General features: G+C 42.5%; 1 protein-coding gene across 1 annotated transcript in view; it reads right to left on the bottom strand.

The window, feature by feature from the left end:
- Positions 1–21,422, bottom strand: part of dnah2 (dynein, axonemal, heavy chain 2) — a 62,259-nt gene that overhangs the window by 653 nt on the left and 40,184 nt on the right. Inside the window, exons 59-87 of the mRNA XM_069159216.1 lie at positions 20,868–21,000; positions 20,363–20,502; positions 19,738–19,948; positions 19,412–19,528; positions 19,030–19,171; positions 18,236–18,405; positions 17,836–17,952; positions 17,398–17,562; positions 16,882–17,004; positions 16,564–16,712; positions 16,281–16,347; positions 15,561–15,711; positions 15,285–15,433; positions 14,155–14,288; positions 13,043–13,187; positions 12,356–12,555; positions 11,998–12,124; positions 11,573–11,759; positions 10,717–10,865; positions 10,254–10,437; positions 9,817–10,007; positions 9,483–9,674; positions 8,801–8,985; positions 7,421–7,649; positions 5,650–5,801; positions 4,708–4,822; positions 1,632–1,808; positions 1,069–1,143; positions 1–134 (exon numbers count right to left, since the gene is read on the bottom strand). The exon at positions 1–134 is cut by the window's left edge and continues 17 nt beyond it. Of these exons, the coding sequence (XP_069015317.1) occupies positions 1–134; positions 1,069–1,143; positions 1,632–1,808; positions 4,708–4,822; positions 5,650–5,801; positions 7,421–7,649; positions 8,801–8,985; positions 9,483–9,674; positions 9,817–10,007; positions 10,254–10,437; positions 10,717–10,865; positions 11,573–11,759; positions 11,998–12,124; positions 12,356–12,555; positions 13,043–13,187; positions 14,155–14,288; positions 15,285–15,433; positions 15,561–15,711; positions 16,281–16,347; positions 16,564–16,712; positions 16,882–17,004; positions 17,398–17,562; positions 17,836–17,952; positions 18,236–18,405; positions 19,030–19,171; positions 19,412–19,528; positions 19,738–19,948; positions 20,363–20,502; positions 20,868–21,000 (4,410 nt within the window). The remainder of the gene's footprint in view (positions 135–1,068; positions 1,144–1,631; positions 1,809–4,707; positions 4,823–5,649; positions 5,802–7,420; positions 7,650–8,800; positions 8,986–9,482; positions 9,675–9,816; positions 10,008–10,253; positions 10,438–10,716; positions 10,866–11,572; positions 11,760–11,997; positions 12,125–12,355; positions 12,556–13,042; positions 13,188–14,154; positions 14,289–15,284; positions 15,434–15,560; positions 15,712–16,280; positions 16,348–16,563; positions 16,713–16,881; positions 17,005–17,397; positions 17,563–17,835; positions 17,953–18,235; positions 18,406–19,029; positions 19,172–19,411; positions 19,529–19,737; positions 19,949–20,362; positions 20,503–20,867; positions 21,001–21,422) is intronic.

Raw genomic sequence — 21,422 nt, 5'->3', positions numbered from 1 at the left:
CGTTTCTCTACGGGTCTGAAGTGGATGGTGGGTATGGGACAGACCATCTGCATGGGCTCAGCTTCCAGCAGACAGGTGTTCCTCATGTCCCAACCAGCCCCCTCCAGGTACAAACCTCTGATAAATACTCCATCCTGGAGGGGGAGGACGCAGAATGAGCAGACAAACAAGGAGGGAGGGGGGGGGGGGGGGGGGGGGGGGGGTTAAACAGGGATGGGTAAGGAGAGAGATAAAAACACTCGCTTGGAGGTGACTTTTTGTGTACAGTTTTGAAAAAAAACAAAAAACTATTTATGACAAACTGTGATGCCAATTAGGTAATGAAACTGAGAAGGGAGGGCTGAAAACAATACAGAAGGGAGGGGTGTGTAGGGGGAAAGACGAATAGAGGAGAGAGGAAAAAGGCAAAGAGGAAGCAAGAGGAGAGAGGTTAGAAAGAAGGAAAGGAAAAACAGGCAACAGAAAGTAGAGTGGGAAGCAGTAGGTCATGAAAGAGAGAGTAAAGGAGGAGAAGGGGAAAAAAAATGTTCAAAGGAAAAGATGTTTGGGATAAGAGGAGAGAGAGGACAGGAAAAACGAGGGGGTCAAGGTGAAGAATGGTGAGGAGGACGGGGTGAGGGTTGAGAGAGAAAAGATGATTTTGGACAGAAGGAAAAAGAGTCAAAGAGCTAAAAAGAAACAAGAGGGAAGGAGCACAAAGGACAGGAAGGAGTAGAAGTGTGCATTGGTTTTGGAGTAAAAGGAGAGGAAGCACAGAGGGGCTCTTACAGAAACAAAAGAGTTAGATCACATGGCGTGTTACAATGACAATAAATTTTAGAACAGTAAGACCAAATTCAAATCTCTTAAGCGCTCTGTAAAGAAATGAACAAGTGAGAGTGGATTTGTGGAATGGGAAGAGAGAGAAGCTCGCTGCTTTGAATGAAAATCGTTTTTTTTTTAGGAAGTACAAATGAAAAATGTGAAAAGTGTCAATGACAGCTGAAAGCTAATGGCTCAGAAAAAGCGGTCTGATGGCAGGTTTATGGCAATCTCTATGGAAATATAAATGTGTGTCCGGGAAGTCACCTTGGGCGGGAAACGGAGGACGCTGTCATCCACAGTGGAGACTATAAACTCCCAGGACAGTGTGTCCACTGATATCTGCAAGAACACACAATGTGAACTGGATGACATTCAATAGTCTAAACATTCAACAAGGACATTTCTATTAAATAAAGTTGCATTAGAATAACCATTTTAAACAGTATGACTGATAAGTACAGAATGTATAAATGCAGCTGTGACATTGCTCCAGTTTCTCCACGTACAAGCGCTGTTGTTGTGGTTGTGAGAGGCTGAGACTGACGTATGTGCTCTAAAGAGCTCCAGAGAGTGTTTAGCAGGTTGCATTGGCCAAACTCCCACAGGGACTGACTGCAGTGTGTTTCTAAAAACCTGTGTGTCCCAAGTGCTTTCATGTGCTGTGAAATTCAATCTTCAGTTGTGGAATCACATAATTAACAGGGTTGGGTCTATGAAAGCCTTTCAAAAACCCAGAGGAGAAAACTCCGAACTGTGTGGCCATCAATCACAAATTGAACAGAATTACGTAACTGTCTCTGTGTGCATGTGCTCGTGTGCGCTCTCACGTTGTGTTGTCGAGCGTAGGACTGCAGTGTGGCGGTGAGGAAACCGTTGGGAAGGGTGAAGCCGGACAGCCAGAACAAGATGGGGGGTTGGGTCGTCTCTGCCCAGCGTGCAAACTGATCGACTCGCTGGCCAAGATCCCTGGTCCACGCTGCCAGGGGCTTCAGTGAGGGGAACGTCTAGTGGACAGAGACAGAGACAGAGAGAGAGAGGGGGGGGCAATCTAGTCATTTCATGCTTCCAGCTGTTGGCAGCCACTCTTAATGTGAAGAAGTTCAGTACAGTGCAGCTGCATCGAGTGTTGATGAAGGTCTTTTCAGCACACAAAAAGGGGATGGTGTTTCAGAACAGTGAAAACTCACAAGTGAGGTGTGAACATAGTTATAATCATGTACCGCATGTCCTGTATATATGTTGTTATTTATGCCTTTTTTGTACAGTGAAGAAGCAGATAGAAAACACAAGTGCGAGATGTGGACATGATATGCAACACAGGTCCTCAGCAGCAGTTTGGCTCCTGAGGCACTTCTTCAACTTGAGCTTTCTCTGGCTGATTTGTTGTTGCTTAAGGAAGAGTCACAGGAATCGATAATCAATTATATACAATCAATTGTATAATGAATTAATCACTGTTTCTACAATACATCAAAAACAGATGTTCTATGTTAGCATTTCAAAGAAGAGGCACGTAGTTGCTCTCTCTTCTCTGCAGTTTTGGAATAAATTGATGGTGAAAATAGTGGATGCAGATCAAAAACATGTCATAACTGCTACTTGCTTTAAAAATGGCCTTTGGCTTATAACGTGGCATACATTTTGTTTACAAACAATATAAATAAAAGCAAGCTAATATAAACATGACTCAGCTATTTGTCTGTGAAACAGGAACTCTTTGGTGCCATTTAACAATTCACCGTTCCTCATTAGTCCTCAAGCTGCCATAAATCTGCCAAAAGACCAAACTTTGAAAGATACAGTCTTATAGATTCCTAGAGTGGATGCCGTGTTTAGATATACTGTATATTCCCATACAACCATCAAACAGATTCAGAAACACAGACACGCACGCGCACACTCACATTTAGGCAGAACCTTGTGAAGAAACCAGATACAAAATGGCTGGAGACAGAGAGGCAGGCAGGCCAAAATTAAAGCCATGAGTCTGTGAGCTCAGAACTAATGACAGGCTGCCATGCCAAGGAGGGGCGGAGAAGAGAGGGATGAAGGGATGGAGGGATAAATAAGCAGGACAGAGAGCCTATGAGGGGCTGCTGTTGCTGCTTGGACCAGATGAGGCATGAAGACACAGAGAGGAAGAGGAGAGCAGAACGGAGAGTAATACTGGATCATTTAAAAGGAATAAGAAATAGGCAGAGAGACATGAAGGAGACAATGAGTAAACTAGAGAACACAAAAAAGAGAAAGAGAGCAAGACAGGCTGAATATGAAAAGACTGAGAGATGGATAGAAGCCAGAAATAGAAAGAAAAAAAAAAAAGAAGAGAGTTGTCGAGTTTACAAGCGGTCGGTAGAATAGAGACGGTCAACTGGAGGCAGCAGCGCTAATAGCTATCCAATACTCCTATAAAAGGAAATAGATACACACACACACACACACACACATTCAGCACATCCAGCAGTAATAAGCCGCAGGCGAGAGCACAATGAGCTCAGGGTCTTTTTAGGAAAGTGGAGCAGGCCTTGGAAGGTTTACTTTGCTTATTACACTGCGATTAGTCCACAGACACGGGCTTTGTTCAGCCACTGAGGGCCGAGGTATGCTCCACCTGATGAACAGCCACTCACAAATAAACACACTTACATACAGTACACACACACACACACACACACATCTGCATGCATGCGTTCATGCACGGCTCATAACGAGGACAGAATCAGACACTTGGATAGAAACACAAACTGCCCTGAATGACCCCTGCTCAGTGGACGGACACACACACACACACACACACACACACACACACACACACACACACACACTAAGTTGTAGCCAGAATCTTTTCAAGCCCTTTGACCCAGGCTGCCAGCACCCTGTGTTCTCTCCCCACTGTAAAGAGAGGTCCAGTGATAATGAAGCCAGAGTGGAGCGCTCGTACAGGATCACAGCTGGAACGGTGCCAGAGCCCCGTCACTGTGTGTGTGTGTGTGTGTGTGTGTGTGTGTGTGTGTGTGTGTGTGTGTGTGTGTGTGTGTGTCTGCGGTTGGACAGACCAGAACAATAAGCGTGTGTCTGTGTAACCAGGCAGAGTGATGGATAAATACACCTTTAATAACAGAGCAGTGAGTGAGCCCAGAGTCGGGCCTGCAGCCGTTTTACTGACTGGAGGCAGAAGAATAGATTGAATAGAGTGTTGATCAGATAACAATCGCAAAGATCAATATGCAAGACACCCCGACTGGACATGTGAATGGTGCCAAGTGGCAGCGCACCATGGAGATCTATCGTAGCTGTTGCAGAGAAGAAGTGCAGTGATGAAAATGAAGACAGACAAAGTCTTGGAAAAATAAACATGGCGGTCTGTTGGTATTGAAACATTATCTGTGACCCTCATACAGAAATGCTTGGTCAGCACTTGATTATACAGAACAGTCAAACCAATGAAAGCTCCATTTGCTTCACTGTTTACCTTGAATCTTGCATGCTCTGCTACGTTCTTTTTAAAGCACTCTTTTATGGTTATAATCCTGAGTCAGCACAATCTTATTTGTCCTGTCTTATTAAATGTCATGTCAACTAGATTCTCCAGTGAGCGGCTGTCTCGATATTATTGATCCTTGCAGCACTTCTTCGTTCAAGTCTGTGTCTGCAAACTTTATGAAGTCAGATAAAAAGAGAATATGTGCAAGTGCATTTCTTTGTTATAAGTGGTGAGAGGAAACTTTAAGCAGCTGAGAAAAGACGACCGGTGGAAGTAAATTCAGGTACTGAATTGTATTTGTGTTACGTTTTGTGACCTTTTTGTAGAACCTCATATTTAAGGAGGATTTAGGATGATGCAGGTATTTGTGGGTGGTCTGTGGATGCAGGTATTTGTGGGTGGTCTGTGTGTGTTCGCACCTTCTCCCACAGCGGTGGCACACGGGCGTCATATATGCAGTGGAAGCTCTCCTCCATGCTGGATGACATCACCACTAAGCCTTTGATCCCCTTCTCTAGCTCCACCAGGGATGAACTGGAACACAAACATACACAGTTACAGCGACAAGTGGCAACAGCAGCAAAATTAGTCATCCCCCCCCCCCTTTTCATCGGAGGAGTTTAGCAGTCACTACTTCTGTTGAAATTACTATGCACTAGAGCATACAGGTATAAGTAACCTGAAATGGGTTTGTGCATCTATATGGTAATATCCTTAACCCTTCAATGCACACCTCGAGGTGCTAACAAGCAGAGACTATAGAACACCAGGTGTAATTCATTCATTTAAAGGACTGAACTCTCTGCCAGACCTTGGACTTTTATCTTGAACTATTTTCTGCTGTGAAATCATCAAAAATAATAAAAAGCATTGTTTTATAAATGTTTTTGTCAAAAAAAAAAAAAAAAAAAAAAGCAATGTTGATTTTAATTTTTGGCTTCATCTGAATCGTATAAGTGCCAAGACGTTAGCAGCCCGTAGTGTGTAATGGTCTCAAAAAACAAACAAACATGCAGTTACATCATTCTCTGCCTGTAAGATCCAAATAATAAATTCCCTGTGCTTATTGCTCTTTAAATCTCTATTATCTCTATTCAAAAAGCTGCAGAACCTGCATCAGCAAGAGTAACAAAACACCTGAGAGAAAGCATTTGTGTGAGCATCACGCTGAAATATGAGTTATTTATTGATGATAAAGTGTCATTCTTCTGCTGCGAATCTGCTAAAAGCAAGCCTGTTTATTCCTCCGTATGATACACCACCTCATTTAAAACTGTAGTAACACACATAAAGATGCACTACCTCCAGTGATCAGATAAGAAAGACATGGACGCACACGCACACACACACAGAGTTCATACGTGATGGTGTCCAGCAGAGAGTTGTAATTCTGGATCTCTTGCAGCAAGACCACATTGTGAGGTGAAGGGTCGTGCTGGAGGTGGGACCGGGTGTCCTCGTAGTTAATCAACGGTGGGATCTTCCCACGAATTTCTGCCAACAGCTCTAATACCTAAAAACACAGACCAAATGTAACAAAGCAAAAGTGACAAATCAACTTACTCCAACAACCACGAGAGGCAATTAAAAAAAAAAAAAAAAAAAAAAGAGCCGGATGATGAGATTTACATATATTTGTCTGCACTGTCAAAGCATTTAAAGCAAACAGAACTACTATGACTACTTTGAGGCAGGATCCTAAACTTTCAAAAACAAAACAGTGATATCTTAGCCTGAATGCCAAACATTCTATATACAGGTGATTCAATATAATCAGATCAGACAATATGCTACAGTGGCATCTGACTGGGATCAGCACGTGGGAGTCGTTTTATAACGGTAATATCAAAGTAATGTGGAATATAAAAGAGTGTTGTGACCTTTGTCTCGCACTGAGAGAACACTTTGTCAACAACTAAAGGAACATTTGTTATAAATAAAAGGTCAGTATTAAGCCAAATAGCAACAAAAAGATTCTGTTCTGAAGCACCCAAAGGAAGCTGCTGAGGCCTCCACAAAGTCAGAGATACCTATGACACTGATGACTCTTTCAGCGTTGCTGGAATAAAATCAGAGTAATATGGCTGTCTGGCTTCATGCAGAGAGCTTTTTCGAGCTCTGATTGTTAACTGGTCTGTCAAAATACGGTTCTATACTGACACTACAGCCATGACAATGCCAAATATGTACAACACATATGAGGAAAACCAAACTATTGAGTGCTGGAGATGAGCAATACACCCGTGCGCTTCATATCAAGATGTGGATGTTTTTTTGCCACCAGGTGTTTCTCTGACTTCAGTGCCAACAGACTGCAGTACGACCGCCGGGTTTACATGCATGAAAATCATTTGGTTCATTTCAAGCTGCAGATGAGTGCAGCCCTCAATAGCTTTATTTACATTTCACATACAATTTTTCAAAATGTTTTTTTCCCCCCAGAAAATGCGTCACGTGTATCACAATTACTCTGTTCCAGAGAATGAATTAATAACTCGTCACTAAACAGAGAGATTTCTATCCACCCAGGCTACCATTTTGAAACGTTTATTAGTATTCATGCTATCTATACTGATAAGCTCGTTGAGAACAACCATAAATGCCATAGGTTGGGACTGTTGTTTTACAGACAAGACCGAGAACAGAGCCACGCTGTGGGAGATAAATCAAGCCACCTTGTAGTTGTAAAAACTTGTCGTTTTTTCCTTCAGCCTGTTTGACTGGCTTCATAGTCGTGATCTGAGTGTTCTGTTTTGTGATGACTGTGAGCTGAAAGCCTTTTCTAAGGAGATAAGAGAGAAAGCTGACAGACAGGTTGGACTTTATTAGATGCCTGTTCAATCAAAACCATGAATCCACGATTACCTAAATATATGCTCAGTGTGGTGGTATTCCTAACAGACCATGCAGACATGGGACTGAGCTGTAGCGTGGGATATTACAGAATGTGTTCTTAATTGTTTTCTCTCCTGTTTAATTATATTCTCTAGATGTAATCTTAAACAGTTATTGAGCATATGCTCCCAACATGGCTGTAGCCTCCAATTGAATCCCACAAAGAGTCTTGATATGTAGATTTGAAGGGGGGAAAAAAAACGGTGAAAAAATTTGCCCAGCTTGCTTAGGACTCACCTTGTCTTCTCTGCTGGGCCCCGCTGTGGTGGTGCTGGTGACCTGGGGCTGCAGGGAGAGCAGGGTGTCAAACAATGTCCTCGTCTCGGCAATCTGACTTGCAATGTCGGCATTAGCGTGCTGGCCAAACACTTCGGGGAGCTCTGTGGATGGCAGATTTGTGATATAGTCCTTGTAAAAGGACTGGGGACCGTCACGGGGGATGTAATAGAAGGTTGAGGATGATAACCTGAACGATAAAAGGGGATAAAAAGTGAGTGAGGTTCTGTCTAATTGTATTTCTCAACACCAGAGTGCAATCATGCCAAATGAGAAAATAACACATAAGAACATGAATGTGGATATTTTGTTTCTCTGAAAAAGGAAATTTGACATTGTGAATAGGTAACAATAAACATGGGCACATTTGAACTTGAATATAAACAGCTAGTGATGTAAAATCTAACCTGTGATGCTGTCAAAAAGTATCTTTCTTTTACTTGTATCATTCCCATCAGCAAGCAGGAATAGCTCTATTGTTCTCTCAATTTTATTCCCTGCCAGTGCAACGGCCCATGGCCCAATTTCCCTGTACAGATTATTTTCATCTCATCGAATGAAATTCAGTGAAATAATGCAAGTGCAGCAATACAAACCCCATACAATACAAACATTTACATTTGGCAGTTGTTTGTTTAAAATGAAGAGAGTGGACTCAGGATTTGTGCAAGTATAAAAAAAAAAAAGAAGCTTAGACTTAAAAGTTCTTGACAGTGTTCAAATTCAGTGTAGTGTGTTCTGTATTTCTTAAATGGTAATAATCTGACTGTCCACTTGGTGGTGCTAGCACTCTGCAGGAAGCCAGCAAGGTGCTTTAGAAAGCCACAATTTGCTTCCACAGTGGAACAAAAATATATTTTAAAGGGCGCAGCATGCATTTAAAGACTGAACCTTTAAGAAAACATGCTCTTGTTAAAAAAAAAAAAAAAAAAAAAAAAAAAGCTACAACATGAAAACCACTGACAGGTGAAGTACAAAATAAAATACAACAAATCAGCAATTACTCTTCCTTTCATAAGGATTATAATGCTAATTTTTAAACCAGTGTGATTGAGAGAGGTTTTGATCTATCTTATTGCTTATTTTGGAGATTGTGATTCACAGAGCAGATGAACTGAGATGTGTCCCCATATTCAGTTTCTCTTATTTATTTAAAATGGCTTGATAAAAAAAAATTAGGAACACCTCTCAGTATAATCCAGTGCATCTATTGCTGGGCCGTTGCATTACACTTACTGCTTCACCTGTCAGTAGTTTTAATGTTCTGGCTGACCGGTGTAGTGCTGGCACTGGCTCTACCATACTAACATTTGACAGGAAAAATGTGTTACAACGACTTACTGGAAGTAAGGCTGGCTTATGGCAGCGTCACAGAAGTAGTCATTGATGTATGTGATTAGCAGACGCCTGTCCCAGTCATCAGTGACATGACCACCATAGTTGACCCCAGCGATGAGGTACTTCAGCGCATCCCAGGGAACCTCCTCGTACTCATCCAGGTACAGGTGGAGCAGACTCTCACTGACCTGGGGAGGATTTTAACAGGCTGGCTATGAAATAGAGGACAGCACTGCCACGGCAGATAAAAAGTCTCTGCTGCAGCATGCTGACTAAAACAGTAAAGACAACGGCAATAAGTGAGATTCAGTCTCACACAATATAACTAGATCCTTGTTATATGACAGTTATGTCACTTGCATTTTGTTGCACTTTACTGTTGATTGTTGCTGTTATTGTTGTCTGGCACCATGGAGCATTATGCTATATGGATAAACTAACTAGGTTGTCGTTATACATTGGTCTAAATGGCCCTCACCCTGACAGAGTACAATATTTCTTTTCTGACTGAGTTAAGTCTATATTGATATTTTAGAGCAGAGTATTGTCAACAAAAACATACACCACACACGATCATCCTCGGCATCATTCAGCAGCTGCATGTTCACTGGACTAAACTAAACAGTCGTCGCTCTGCTCTTTAATAGCCGTCACTGTTTCTTTCTGTATCAGATGAGGCTCTGACCTCAAAGTCAGAGTCGTTGAAGCCGTAGACAATGTTCCAGCCCATCTGCAGAAACTTCTTCCTTTCCAGCAGGATGCTGTGGAAAAAGCAGAGGGAAAAGAGGAGCCTCCTGTACAAGACGGGTTTTGAGCAGCGGTTGAACTGATTCTCCGTCACCAGCTGGTACAGGCGCTTCAAGTTGGCTTTCACACCCTGAGGACGACAGGTTGGGCAGTGTTAACGCTACGGAGGGTTACATGTAGGATGTATGTCTAGCTGTAAGATATAAGTAGACAAATAAACCTCAATACATGTATATGCCTGCAGAGACACAAGTGTATGTGAGCACATGGACCTTTGGTGGTTCGGTGGTCATCTTGATGCCAGCCTGCAGGATGGTAATGGGGAATTCAGGGTGTGGTGAAGAGCTGAGCCAGAGTCTGAAGTTTGGGTGGGGAATCTGCACCTGCAGCTCCTTAATCAGCCTGTCCAGCTCAGGCATCCACGAAAGAGAGAGGTGACAGTTGGCAAGGAACACCCAATGACCTGGGCAGAGAAAAGGTATTGAAGTAAGCTGGTACTATTTATTAAGATTTTGTATGTCATGTCTGATTGTATTTGAGTGTTTGGATACTCTTGTGGTGACCATTAAAAAGAGGAAAGCCACGATTCAAGGACTTTGTACAAGCCCACAAGACTTTTGAAACTTAAATAAAAAGCTGTGGGGATAAAAATCCTGCCAAGAAACAGTAAGAATTTGAGACCGAAGAGACAGAGCAAGTGGTCTCGTACCGTCCTTGATGCCCTCCTCGATCATGCTCTTGGCAATGGGGGCCTGTCCCTGGCCCAGAGAGAGAGCATGGAAGTTCTTGCTCATGCCAGAGGTCTCAGCCAGCTGCAGCAGAGCTCCTGTGGGGTCTACTCCAGGAGACAGAACAAAGATCAGAGGAGTAGCGCTGGTGGATTCCTTTACAACCTGGGAGGAAGACAGAGAGAGTACAGTCAGCAAAAAAGGAGAAAGAGAGGGACAATGGCTAAGCCAAAAAAAAAAAAAAAAAAACCTCACTTGACATCTCATAGTAATAGTAACTGCAATGGGATTTAGTGAGATTGAATTTTCAAGTGAGCTAAAATAAAATTGAATTACACAAATTATATTACAAGAGACTTTTTTTCATTTGAATTCAAACCTTCAAAGCTAATACTCAAGACAGAAGAAGCAACAGGGATTAAGTGGATAACAGCTGACACTCACTTTCTTCATGTCGAGAACAGGCGGCTCCACAAAGTGAGAGCCGAGGTGTTTCACAATGAAGGAGGTAACGCAGTAAGAGACACGGTCCTGACGCAGACAGCGCACTATCAGCATCTTCTGGAGCTCATCAATTTTCTTTTCCCAATCACCTACAAGGAAGAAAAACAGATAGAAAGGGTAAATCAGGGGTGAAAAGAGGGCAGTGTGGAAATGAGAAGGGGAGATGTAAGATTGCCATGATATGGATGATCAAAAAAAAACGGAGAAAAAGAAATGCAAAGGGGAGTGAACAAAGGATACAATGAGGCAGAGAGAAATTTAGGGAACGAGAATGCTTTAGCAGCCTGAGCGAGAGGGGCTGTGTGGCAAACTCTTCCTGTTATCGTATTCATTACACAGCTGAACTTTGTCAGATCTAATTCCCACGAATGAAATGTACCAAAAGAACACACACACACACACACACACACACACACACACACACACACACACACACACACACACACACACACTCACTCACTCACTCACTCACTCACTCACTCACTCACTCACCCCTCCCTCCCACTCACTCACTCCCTCACTCCCTCACTTACTCACTCACTCACTCACTCACTCACTCACTCACTCTCTTTTATCCCCTCTGTGAACCAGCCAATAAGTCAGAAATGTCAGAAGGACACATATTCATCATGACTGGAGGTATAATGTGTGCACACAGAAGAAGACAGAAAAAGAGTTTCAAGGTAATAATACGTTCTCTACAATCACAATGTCATCTCAGGGGAGTACTTCACTTTTTTTTGTTAACAAAGTACCAAACAAAAAGAACAAGCTGCTTCCTAAAACACATACAGACCCGGTAACGTGGCGTTCTCTGGCTCAGAGCTGGTGAACCAAAGGTGCCAGTCTTGAGGGTACTTTTCAAATGAGGCGCTCAAGCCAAAGAATGTGGGCAGCTTAGTCAGCTCTGTGATGTTGTCCCAGCTGGAGTCTGCCAACCAACTGCTGCATGGGTTATCAATCTGATCCTTTTTATCAAGTACCTAGAAACACACCAATCAATTAGCCACTCGTTGAACTAGTGTATCGATAAATAGGCAAAAGCATCCCACATATCAATCATACAGCATCAGGTTGTGTCAGGGCTATTGAGGAATTCACTGGTGCAGAGAGTTAATGATTGGTGTAAAGCCTTTAAAAATAGAGCATCTGTCCTGTTGAATTATCTTAAATTAGATAAGTCAAAAAGAAAATGTTTGTGCGTGTTCTTGTGTTTCTTACAAGTCCTCCTCGTAGGAAGAAGTTATACTCATCCATGTTGAGATCGCCATCCATCTCCAAGATTTTGGCACACATCTGGAAGCTGAAGAGCAGCTTGTGAACCTCAAACAGACCACGACAGGTGTAACTGCAGAAGATCACACTACATTAGAGAGACACACTCAACTGAAAAGTTAGGACATTGACATCTGTATAAAAGACACACATGTACAAATAATCAGTCCGGTATATCTATTTCAGTTTTTTAACATATGAAAGTGCCCATTTTTACATTATAAAAATGGCCCACTGTCTTAGAAATAAATTATGACATGCAAAGAGACGTGAGCGGAGAAAAGAGCCCCTTGATGAGTCTTACCTGTACACTGCGTATGTGTGGTATTCGTTGAGGTTTTGAATCCTCTCCTCCAGCTTCTGGCTGCGCTTGCTCTTTGCTATGCTGAGGTTGAACAGGTTAATGTAGGCATCCAGAGAGAACTGATACATGGGGTCAATGCGGCCCATGTCATTCAGAATGAAGAAGAGAATGGAGGCTCGCTGGGCACATGCGCGATACGCCTGTAAAGAGAGAATACTTTAACCCTTTAAACCCTGAACTATATTTATTCCCACCGACTCAAAATTCAAATAGACAGAAAAATTAGAGCAATGACACAATTGAAGCTCTTCTAATTTTTTTTTACATCTGTAACTCTAATTTGATGCACCACAATTGAAGCACAACAATGCTGCATCCATTTTAATCATTGTTAGCACTAGGCAGCCTCCCAATAAATGTGCCGAACTCGCCAACCTTTTAAAAAATGGTGGCAGTTCATGTTTTAATAACCAACATGTCTTGGTCCTGAAAAGGAATCGCAACAATGGGAAGGGTTGAGTTACATTACACAAACCAAACACAGATATAGCTCCTTATAATTTACACGACGTAAAGATTAGGATTACAATCAATGATTGTGTTTATTATAATTTACTACCAAGTATTTCGTCAAAAATAAAGAAACAAATCCCCCCCTTCCTCTGTCCTTTCACCCCGAGCCCTGACCTCTCTAGCAGAGTCGATCTGGAGCTCCGTCTCTTCACTGCTCTCCAGCTGCTCTGAAACTTCAGTGGCCGTCACTTTGGATGTCTGCAGGGTGTTTACCAGCTGCACATCGTCCAACAGTGAGCCAGTCGCCTCATTCAGCAGTCTGGTGGACGTATACATACAACATGAGAAAACACAATACAGATAAATCAGACAAAACACTCCCTGACTGCCTACGAAGCATAACAGAATAAGGAAAATCACAGATGCATAAGGGCTGACATACTTCAAAACTGAAAGTTCGAAACAGCATAGGTTTTAGGAATAAGTCAATCATGTGCATAGTAAATAACAATAAGTCTTTTTTGGGAGGAATATTTGGAAAATCCTGCGCTGAAAGCTGTCTCTATGTCTTCCAAATATCAATATTTGAAATGAAAAGAAAACTTTGAGACTTCAAATAGATTTGCGTTTCATCTATGGACAACTTGAAACAATAACTTCCTTTGATAAGAATGTTAAAACATGGACTGTTGCAGTGTGAAGAGGAACTGTGATGATCAACTCAGTTGCTTTGTTACAATATTGTTAATAAGCCATTACCACTACCTGCTCCTGTGTGACAACTGATAAGTTGATTAACGGGAGTTTCCAAAAATCGTTCCCGTTTATGAGGAAACATGACCAGTACACTGCAGACAGGTACAGCAGGTGTTGAAAGTGTCTGCCGCGGTGCTTCTCGTTATATTAATATTTACTACTTGTGGTCTAAGATGCTGCTAAGAGCTGCTTCCATAGATGAGATTTAATGTTGGGCAAACTGTTGATCGTTGGCTCATCTGTGCATTACTTGTTGCTGAGGTGCGTTTAAGTGACTAACAGCAGTTGCCACTCTGAGGAATTTTGACAGGTAGGTCTTGGTCCTATCACTACTACTACTTGAAATGGTATTTACACTACCAGGACAACAGAAAATGCAATTGCTATTACTATTAGAATGAGTATTAATAGTATTATGGCTAATATTTATAAAAGATCGGATTGTTCACTCAATGACATTTCAGTGTGAGAAGAAAATATCTATGAAAAAGGTTGAAGGTCACTGAGTCTGAAACAGTCGGCTAGACAACCTGAGGATCTCGTCCTCCAGGTCCTGCAGGCTTCTCTTTCCAGACGCAATGCTGATCACCAAAGAGTCCTTCTGTTCTTCCAGCTCGGGACGCTCCTTACGCACCACAATTCCCAGTAGCTGGGCTTCCAGACCCTGCACGCACACACACACACACACACACACACACACACACACACACACACACAAAATTACACAGATATAAATCCCATGTACAAACAGCAGTATATGCTCTCAAACTGTACATGGTGTGATCCAAATTCTGCAGCGCACAAACACCGTGCAGCATTGTAATAGTAAGCTTTGTTAGCGAGTCCTCCATGTTACGTGACTTGTTTAACATCAGCACCTGTGTTACCTGCATTTTTGTGACCACTGGTACGTGTGCATTTGCGGTTTCAACATGGACTTTAGCCTAGAGAGCACATCTAACTTTGTGTCAGACTCTGGAAATCAGCAACAGAGACCCTTGAAAAGCTTCAGAGTGCTAATTGTGACGAAGCAATGAGGCGGGTGAGATGTTTGTGTTTCAAGAGGAGCAGAAAGTCACTGCCCGAGGCGGACGAAGACGCATCAGGAGCACAAACAGCTGGAATTTCTTTGACATTGTGCATTGTGGTTGTGCACCACCAATTCTTCCCCGAGGGTCTGACTGTCAACACCGAGTTCTACTGTGGTGTTCCGAGGCGTCTGAGAATAAAACATTGAGTGGAAACAACCTAGACTTTGGCGTGACGGCACTTTGGTTCTTTAACATGACAATGTGCCCGCTGACTGCGTGTTGAAAATGTGTAAGTTTCTCATCTTCAACAACACCTACTTGCCAGAATTGGCTGCCATCAACTTCAAAAAATTGAATGAGTGCTCTTTGCTCAAGTTTTAGATTCGTAGTAAAATTGCATGTACATGTTTGACACAGGTTTGAATAATAACTAAGGATAGTTATTCACAAAGTTTTTTGCTTCCCCCTGCTCCATGTACTTCACTGTGCTCTGCAGTCTCTGAACTTTTTGACCAGCCCTCGCACGAGCATAGAAATGAGGATATGCATATATATTCTTTCACACACACACACACACACACACACACACACACACACACACACACACACACACACACACACACACACACCTGCTCCTTGACCGCAAAGTTGACGATGGTGGTCTTTGAGGAAATCTCTGGTGTGTAGTGGGGGTTTGACATCTTAGTGGTGATGTAGAACCGAAACTCTGGACTGTATTCTATCTCTTTATCACCCAGCTTCAACAGCAGCCTGCCGCCTGGAAGAAAAAAAAAAAAAAGCACACACAAATGTAGACCTATATACATAATGTATTCAGGCACGGCCTCAGATTTAGGCAAAGATCTACTTCAGAAGACGTGAGTGTGCGCGCATGTGCGGCAGACCTATCCGAGTCAGAGACTTGTTGAGAATTGGGTTGAGAGACGGGTCCAATTCCTCCTGAACATTCTGCATCAGAACAGGATCCCCATACTGGATGGCGCTCTCCAGCACCCGCAGGTATTCCGGCATTTGAAAGTCTATTACTTTCAGACCCTACACATGTCGCAGGTAAGAGACACACAAAAACAAAGTCTGTCACACACAAACACATACAAACAGCCTCAGAGATAACCAGACACATCTACATGAATTATTCAAAATGAAAAGTATATATTCATCCAACTGACTTTCAAGTGTCATTTGATGTTCATTCCATTTATATTGTGAAAAGTACCGGAAGGCATTCTTGCCAAGTTCAGAATTTACTTGTGGGGTAAGCTAGTCCCAGAATCAGTTCTGATCAGCTGTCGTTTAAAATTTTAGAAGAGATGGACTATTTTGAGGGAAGTTAAAGGTCAGCAAGCGGTCTGGAAGGCAGACACAGTAATAAGGAAAAAGAAGGAAGACAGAGAAGAGGTATCTTAGCGCACTTTATATTGTATGGTCGAGACCTTAAAGTATTATAGAGAGAAAAACTGGGAGAAGCAGGTCGGAAAAACTGTCTTTTAACAGAGGGAAACTTCAGACAGAACCACTCAGGGTGGGAGAACATCGGCCTCAACTGGTTGAAGGAAGAAGAGAGAAATGGGGGTGAGAGGAGAGCTCTGTAACGCAGCGCTTACCTTCTTCATTTCCATATTCTTGATCCACTTCAGAGCTTGGCCTTGAGGGTCCACCATCAGAGGCCATCTTAAAAAGAATGGAAGAAGAAAAATCCACTTTTTTTTTTTTTTTTTTTTTTGCATGAAATATTTTTTATTCAGTAAACACAACCAAATCCAAATTTAGGAAAAATATAAATGAATACAAAATCTCAAAAGAATTTGAATTTTGAATTTTTACTGGACTACAGATGATCTAATTCAATAAATCCTTACATAACAAATTGTGTCTGCATGTACTGACCGGTTTCCACGGGTGACGATAACTCCGTTCTCGGTGGAGAATGCATCAGTAGGCAGGCCCTGAATATTCCAGTCTCTGACTACTGTGGGCTTGGACATAAAAACTGCAAAACTGAATCCTGGGGTGCACGGGATCTCTAAGTCTCGTACCTGAGGAGAAGGCAAACGGACGACGAAAGGCAAACGAGAGAGAGAAAGAAAAATAATGGATGACCTGCTGGAAAAGGCAGGAGTACAGGTACAAGTATATTACTTTTCACTGAACTGCACATCAAGATATATATATATTTTTTATGTGGTGTGTGTCTGTGTGTTCCACCTCCTTCATCCAGATGGCAAGCAGCTCGTCTCTGTAATTGGAAAGGAAGGGTCCCATGTAGGACAGGAAAGATGCTGATAGCAAACAGTCTCCCACCAGGTATCCCATGTTTTCTTCAAGACCCTGAAGTTGACACGAACCCAAATTACATAAGTACGCATGCATGCTGGTGTGCCTGTATGACCTGTTTTTTTTCTAAATCGGTACAACCCCGGAAAAGATGGGGACTTGGACCAATTATCAGGCCTAAGTAGAATTTTTTTTTTTTTTTTTTGGTCTGCTGGTGTATCTAAAGCCGCTGGAGGGATTTCTAATTCCAAAATGCTGGCCTATTGATGAGGAATTTATTGTTGGTTCAGAGATACAGGCTTGATACAACTCACTTGGGAATGACGTGATGATGTTCTCCTAGAATATACATTAATATCTTAATGCAGTAGTAGTATTACATCTGTGTGTGTGTGTGTGTGTGTGTGTGTGTGTGTGTGTGTGTGTGTGTGTGTGTATGGGGCGTACAGTAACTCTCTCCTCCCAGCGGATTCTCTCCCCGGCCAGTCCCGTCACCAGTTTGTCAGCTCGGTCCAGTTTCACCTCCATCTCAGCTGATTTCTTTTTCAGATTCTCCTTCATGGCCAGCTTCTCACCGTGCTGCTGTTTCAGCTGTTCTAGCTTTTCTCCCAGCTGCTCACACACACACACACACACACACACAATCATTGTATTACATACACTATTACAATGGTCTTCTCAAACTGCACTTATATATAAAATTGAAATCGTAGGAGCTAGTGTCTGAATATCTATTAGGGTTATTGCTAGTAGGGAAGGGTCATGATTTTCAAATTGAAAAAAGTCAAATAAGTTCTGCGACTATCGTCTGTAGTTGAGGATAGCGGAACGCTTTTTTTTTGTTGCTTGAATGACCCGTCCTTAGTTGCTACATACACTTCATACCTCTCGTAGTTTGTTTTGGGCCTCAGCCAGCGCAGCCTGTTTCTCCTGCAGCTGGGCCAGAGCAGTATTCAGTTGGGCCCGCTTCGGCTCTACCACCCTGTAGATCCGGCCGTACACCTGGTGAAACAGCATACATACTTGGATTTAGTTTTGCCTCCAACTCTCTTGGTCATAAATTAAATCAATGAATAGGAGTCTCACTGTTTTGTGTTTGCTCTTAATGCGATTAATGTAACCAGCTCATTTTAAAATCAGCATACGTTAAATAACTATTCAAACAATAATGAAGAACAAACTATCGTGTACTTGTGGGTTTATGGTGACTATTCTTATTTGTAAGCGTGTGTGAGAATGTGCATGCATATGACTGTGTGTTATAAGCGGGCAGAAGCCCTCTTACCTCCATGGCTCTGACCCACATGCAGAGGGACTTGGCAGCGAGTGACACTTTGCCGATGATCTCTGGCTGGAAGTCCACTTGTTTGCAGTACTGACCAACATTCCTTAAAACCCGGTCCGATATATTATCCTTGTCAAAATTGACCAATGTCTTGATGAAGTTGGACTCACCTGCCGGAAACATTCCAAGGTCACGTATCCCAGAATCTGAGTCTACCAAGTGCCACAACCACGTGTACTATCAAAAGTAAATTTGTGTAACCGAGTACTCTAAAGACATATTGCAACGTAACATTACATCCATTTTGAATCAAATGACCCTTTGAAACTGAATGTTTTATGATGACTTGCTTGAATTCTATTTAAGACATGCTACTGTGGATGGAGTATGTGTACAGTGTGTTTCATTTTTTCCTGAGCTACCTTTGTTTTATGTTCTTCTCCTACTCAGTATGTGTTCGTTCGTTTTCTGTTTGCCCCACTGCACCGAGGAAGAGTTGCACCTCATAAACTGAGAGCTCGATAGTAGAATTAATCACAGTCAGTTGTCATATTGGCAAACCAAGGTAAAACATTACAGAAGAAGGGTGAATTTTACCAGTGACATTACCGAGGAGCATCTGATATAAAATCTGCAATCCCCTTCCTTCCAATTAAATCTTTCCTTTCTTTACTGCAACTGTTCACAATCTGTACTTGTCTGGTTTTGCTCTATTCATTTTGTAAAGACTTCAGTTTTCCCAGTTTCTTTGTTTTGTTGCCAAACTCTCCCTTCATCCGTTGCTAAACTCTCACCCAGCTGTCTCTTGGCCTCTGCCCAGCTGGGCTCTTTGCCCTGAAGGGTCATCACCGCCTGCATCACCGTCTCCACCAATACTGGAGGGTGGCCATATGACTTGATCTCTGTCATGTCCTTCTTATTCAGAGACTCCAGAGCCTATATGTGCAAAAATGAAGAAGGAAAAGAGAATGTGTGAAGGCTAAGTCACATGTAATTAAAATGTAGACAGGCGGAAAGCACACAGAGAATCAGTGCAAATATACTGAAGGGTCAAGCATCATTACTCATTAAAATATCAAGGAGATGAATCAACCGGACACAATGAACAGAGAGCATACAGTTACCAACAAGACTGAAGCCTACTGGATTGGAACAGTCAACGGGACTGAGATCTACCTTCATGGCCTCCTCCAAGGCAGGCAGGGCCTCGTCCAGGTCTCTCTGTGCATTGTTAGCCAGGCTTTTACATTGTAGCTCTTCTGCCCCAATTTTCTCACTATTGGCACTTACAATCTGAAAACAAACACAGACAAACATACACATTGACAATTATGCGTCTTTCCTGTTCGCCAACTAACACACAGCCTTTCAAAGAAAAAACATGACTTTGTTTAACAGGATAATTGAAAAAATATCGGGTGGATGAGAACCTTGTAAATGCGTGAAACAAATTATTGCTTTATTTAGTCATTTGTGCGCATGTACATGTTAATGGCACTTACCTTCTGCTGCTTGTCAGCCTCTCTCTTCTGTTGTACAATGATGGACAAGTACTCGTCACACTCTTTCTGGAACTCGGCCACCTGCTTCCTGGCCTCCTCGAGCTCTAAGGACATGGCCTCCACTTTCTGTCGCGTGTCACTGATTTTGAAAAGGCCGTTGCGCAGCTTGCTCACCTGCTCCCCCAACTCGCTGCGTTTCTCTGACATCAGCCTGGATGGACGCAAACATAAACACAATCAGATGATTGACAAGCTGACTGTAACAAAGACAGGTGTTTCATGAATGTGACAGACAGACAGAGCCGTTCACCCTCAGAGGAGGATGTGTGGAGAAGCTTCAGACAGATGGCAACTGTAAATATGTTCAATCGAGAATTAACGTGGATCCTACTTGTTCTGGTTTACCTCTGATCTGATACATGTAACCCAAAGTACCCATTATGTATGTACAGTATATATACTGTAAACACACTCACACTCTGAACCTTCAACAGGATCAGCTTAGTGTATCTTTGTTATCCATCAATACAATTCCAAAACACACATGAAGCATTTGAAGGTGGTGTGAAAAGTGAAGAAAAAGCGAAGCAAGAATAAGTGAAGGAGAGAGTATGAAGGTAAATACTTCTTGTATCCAGACACCAGCTCCAGGTAGTTGGTGGGTGTCACATAATTATGTCTCTTCAGCTCCAACTTCATCCTTTGGGAGACTTGTGCCACTGACTGGTGTGTGATCACAAAGATACTGGCAACCTTTGTCTGGATCTACAACAACATGCAGCAAATGGATAAATGTTGTTCTGACATTCAGACAATGGGACTGCAGCGCTCATCAAGTGAAATCAGCTCTCTGGATAAAATCCACTTTGAAAAAGTTCTAATTATGTGACTTTGAGGTGGACTACAATTTAGTGGGCGCAATAATTAAAGCTCTAAATTTGGTCTGAGCGATTTATTCCCTCTGTGCCTGATCTGGTATCTTCATTTCATCAGCAGCTATCCTCAGCCCTCTATCTTTACAAATGAAATGCTTGTGTGATAATCACATGAGGTTGCCCCAACAGATTTAAGACTGTAAAATCAAATGCCCACATGTAAAATATGTGTGTCTGTTTGTGTGCATGCCTCACCCCCTCCAAGGAGCCCAGCTCCAGTCCACTCAGGTACCTCTCAGCTACCTCCAGCAGGGCATCTTTGGGCCACTCACAGAACCAGTCGATGGTGGTGCAGTTGACAAGTGCTGGGTACTGGAGGATCCGGTTTCTGTTGGCAAACAGCCATTTATGGATTTTGTTCAGACATAATTTGTTGCTACCCATTATAGTCCTGTGGGCACATGGTCTATAAAACAGTGACGGTACATTTGGTAGATGGTTTGACAAAAGCAACTGAAGAGAACAATGAAGGCATTTTGGACCCTGGATATGACTCACAACCATTTTAAGTAATGCTGTTTTTTTGCTGCAAATGCCGCCTTTTGAAAGTGGTACCTGAAAATGGATGTGTAAATAGCACTGGAAAGCTTTGGGCAGGAGGACACAAAAGCTCTTAGCAGGCCCAGTTTGAAAGAACCTTCAGCAGTAACAAACAGCACAGTGTGCAGTATGGTGTGTAGCAGGGGTCCCTGAGCTCTGGCAATGTCAATGTGTACAGATCCTGCAAGCAGGTAGTAGCCAGAGGGCTGG

The sequence above is a fragment of the Embiotoca jacksoni genome, unplaced genomic scaffold (assembly GCF_022577435.1).
Source record: "Embiotoca jacksoni isolate LCO1_2020_lvr unplaced genomic scaffold, fEmbJac1.0.p SCAF_24, whole genome shotgun sequence".
Classification (NCBI taxonomy): Eukaryota; Metazoa; Chordata; class Actinopteri; family Embiotocidae; genus Embiotoca; species Embiotoca jacksoni.
Note: the sequence above shows the minus strand (reverse complement) of the source record. Positions and strands in the feature narration are given on the sequence as shown.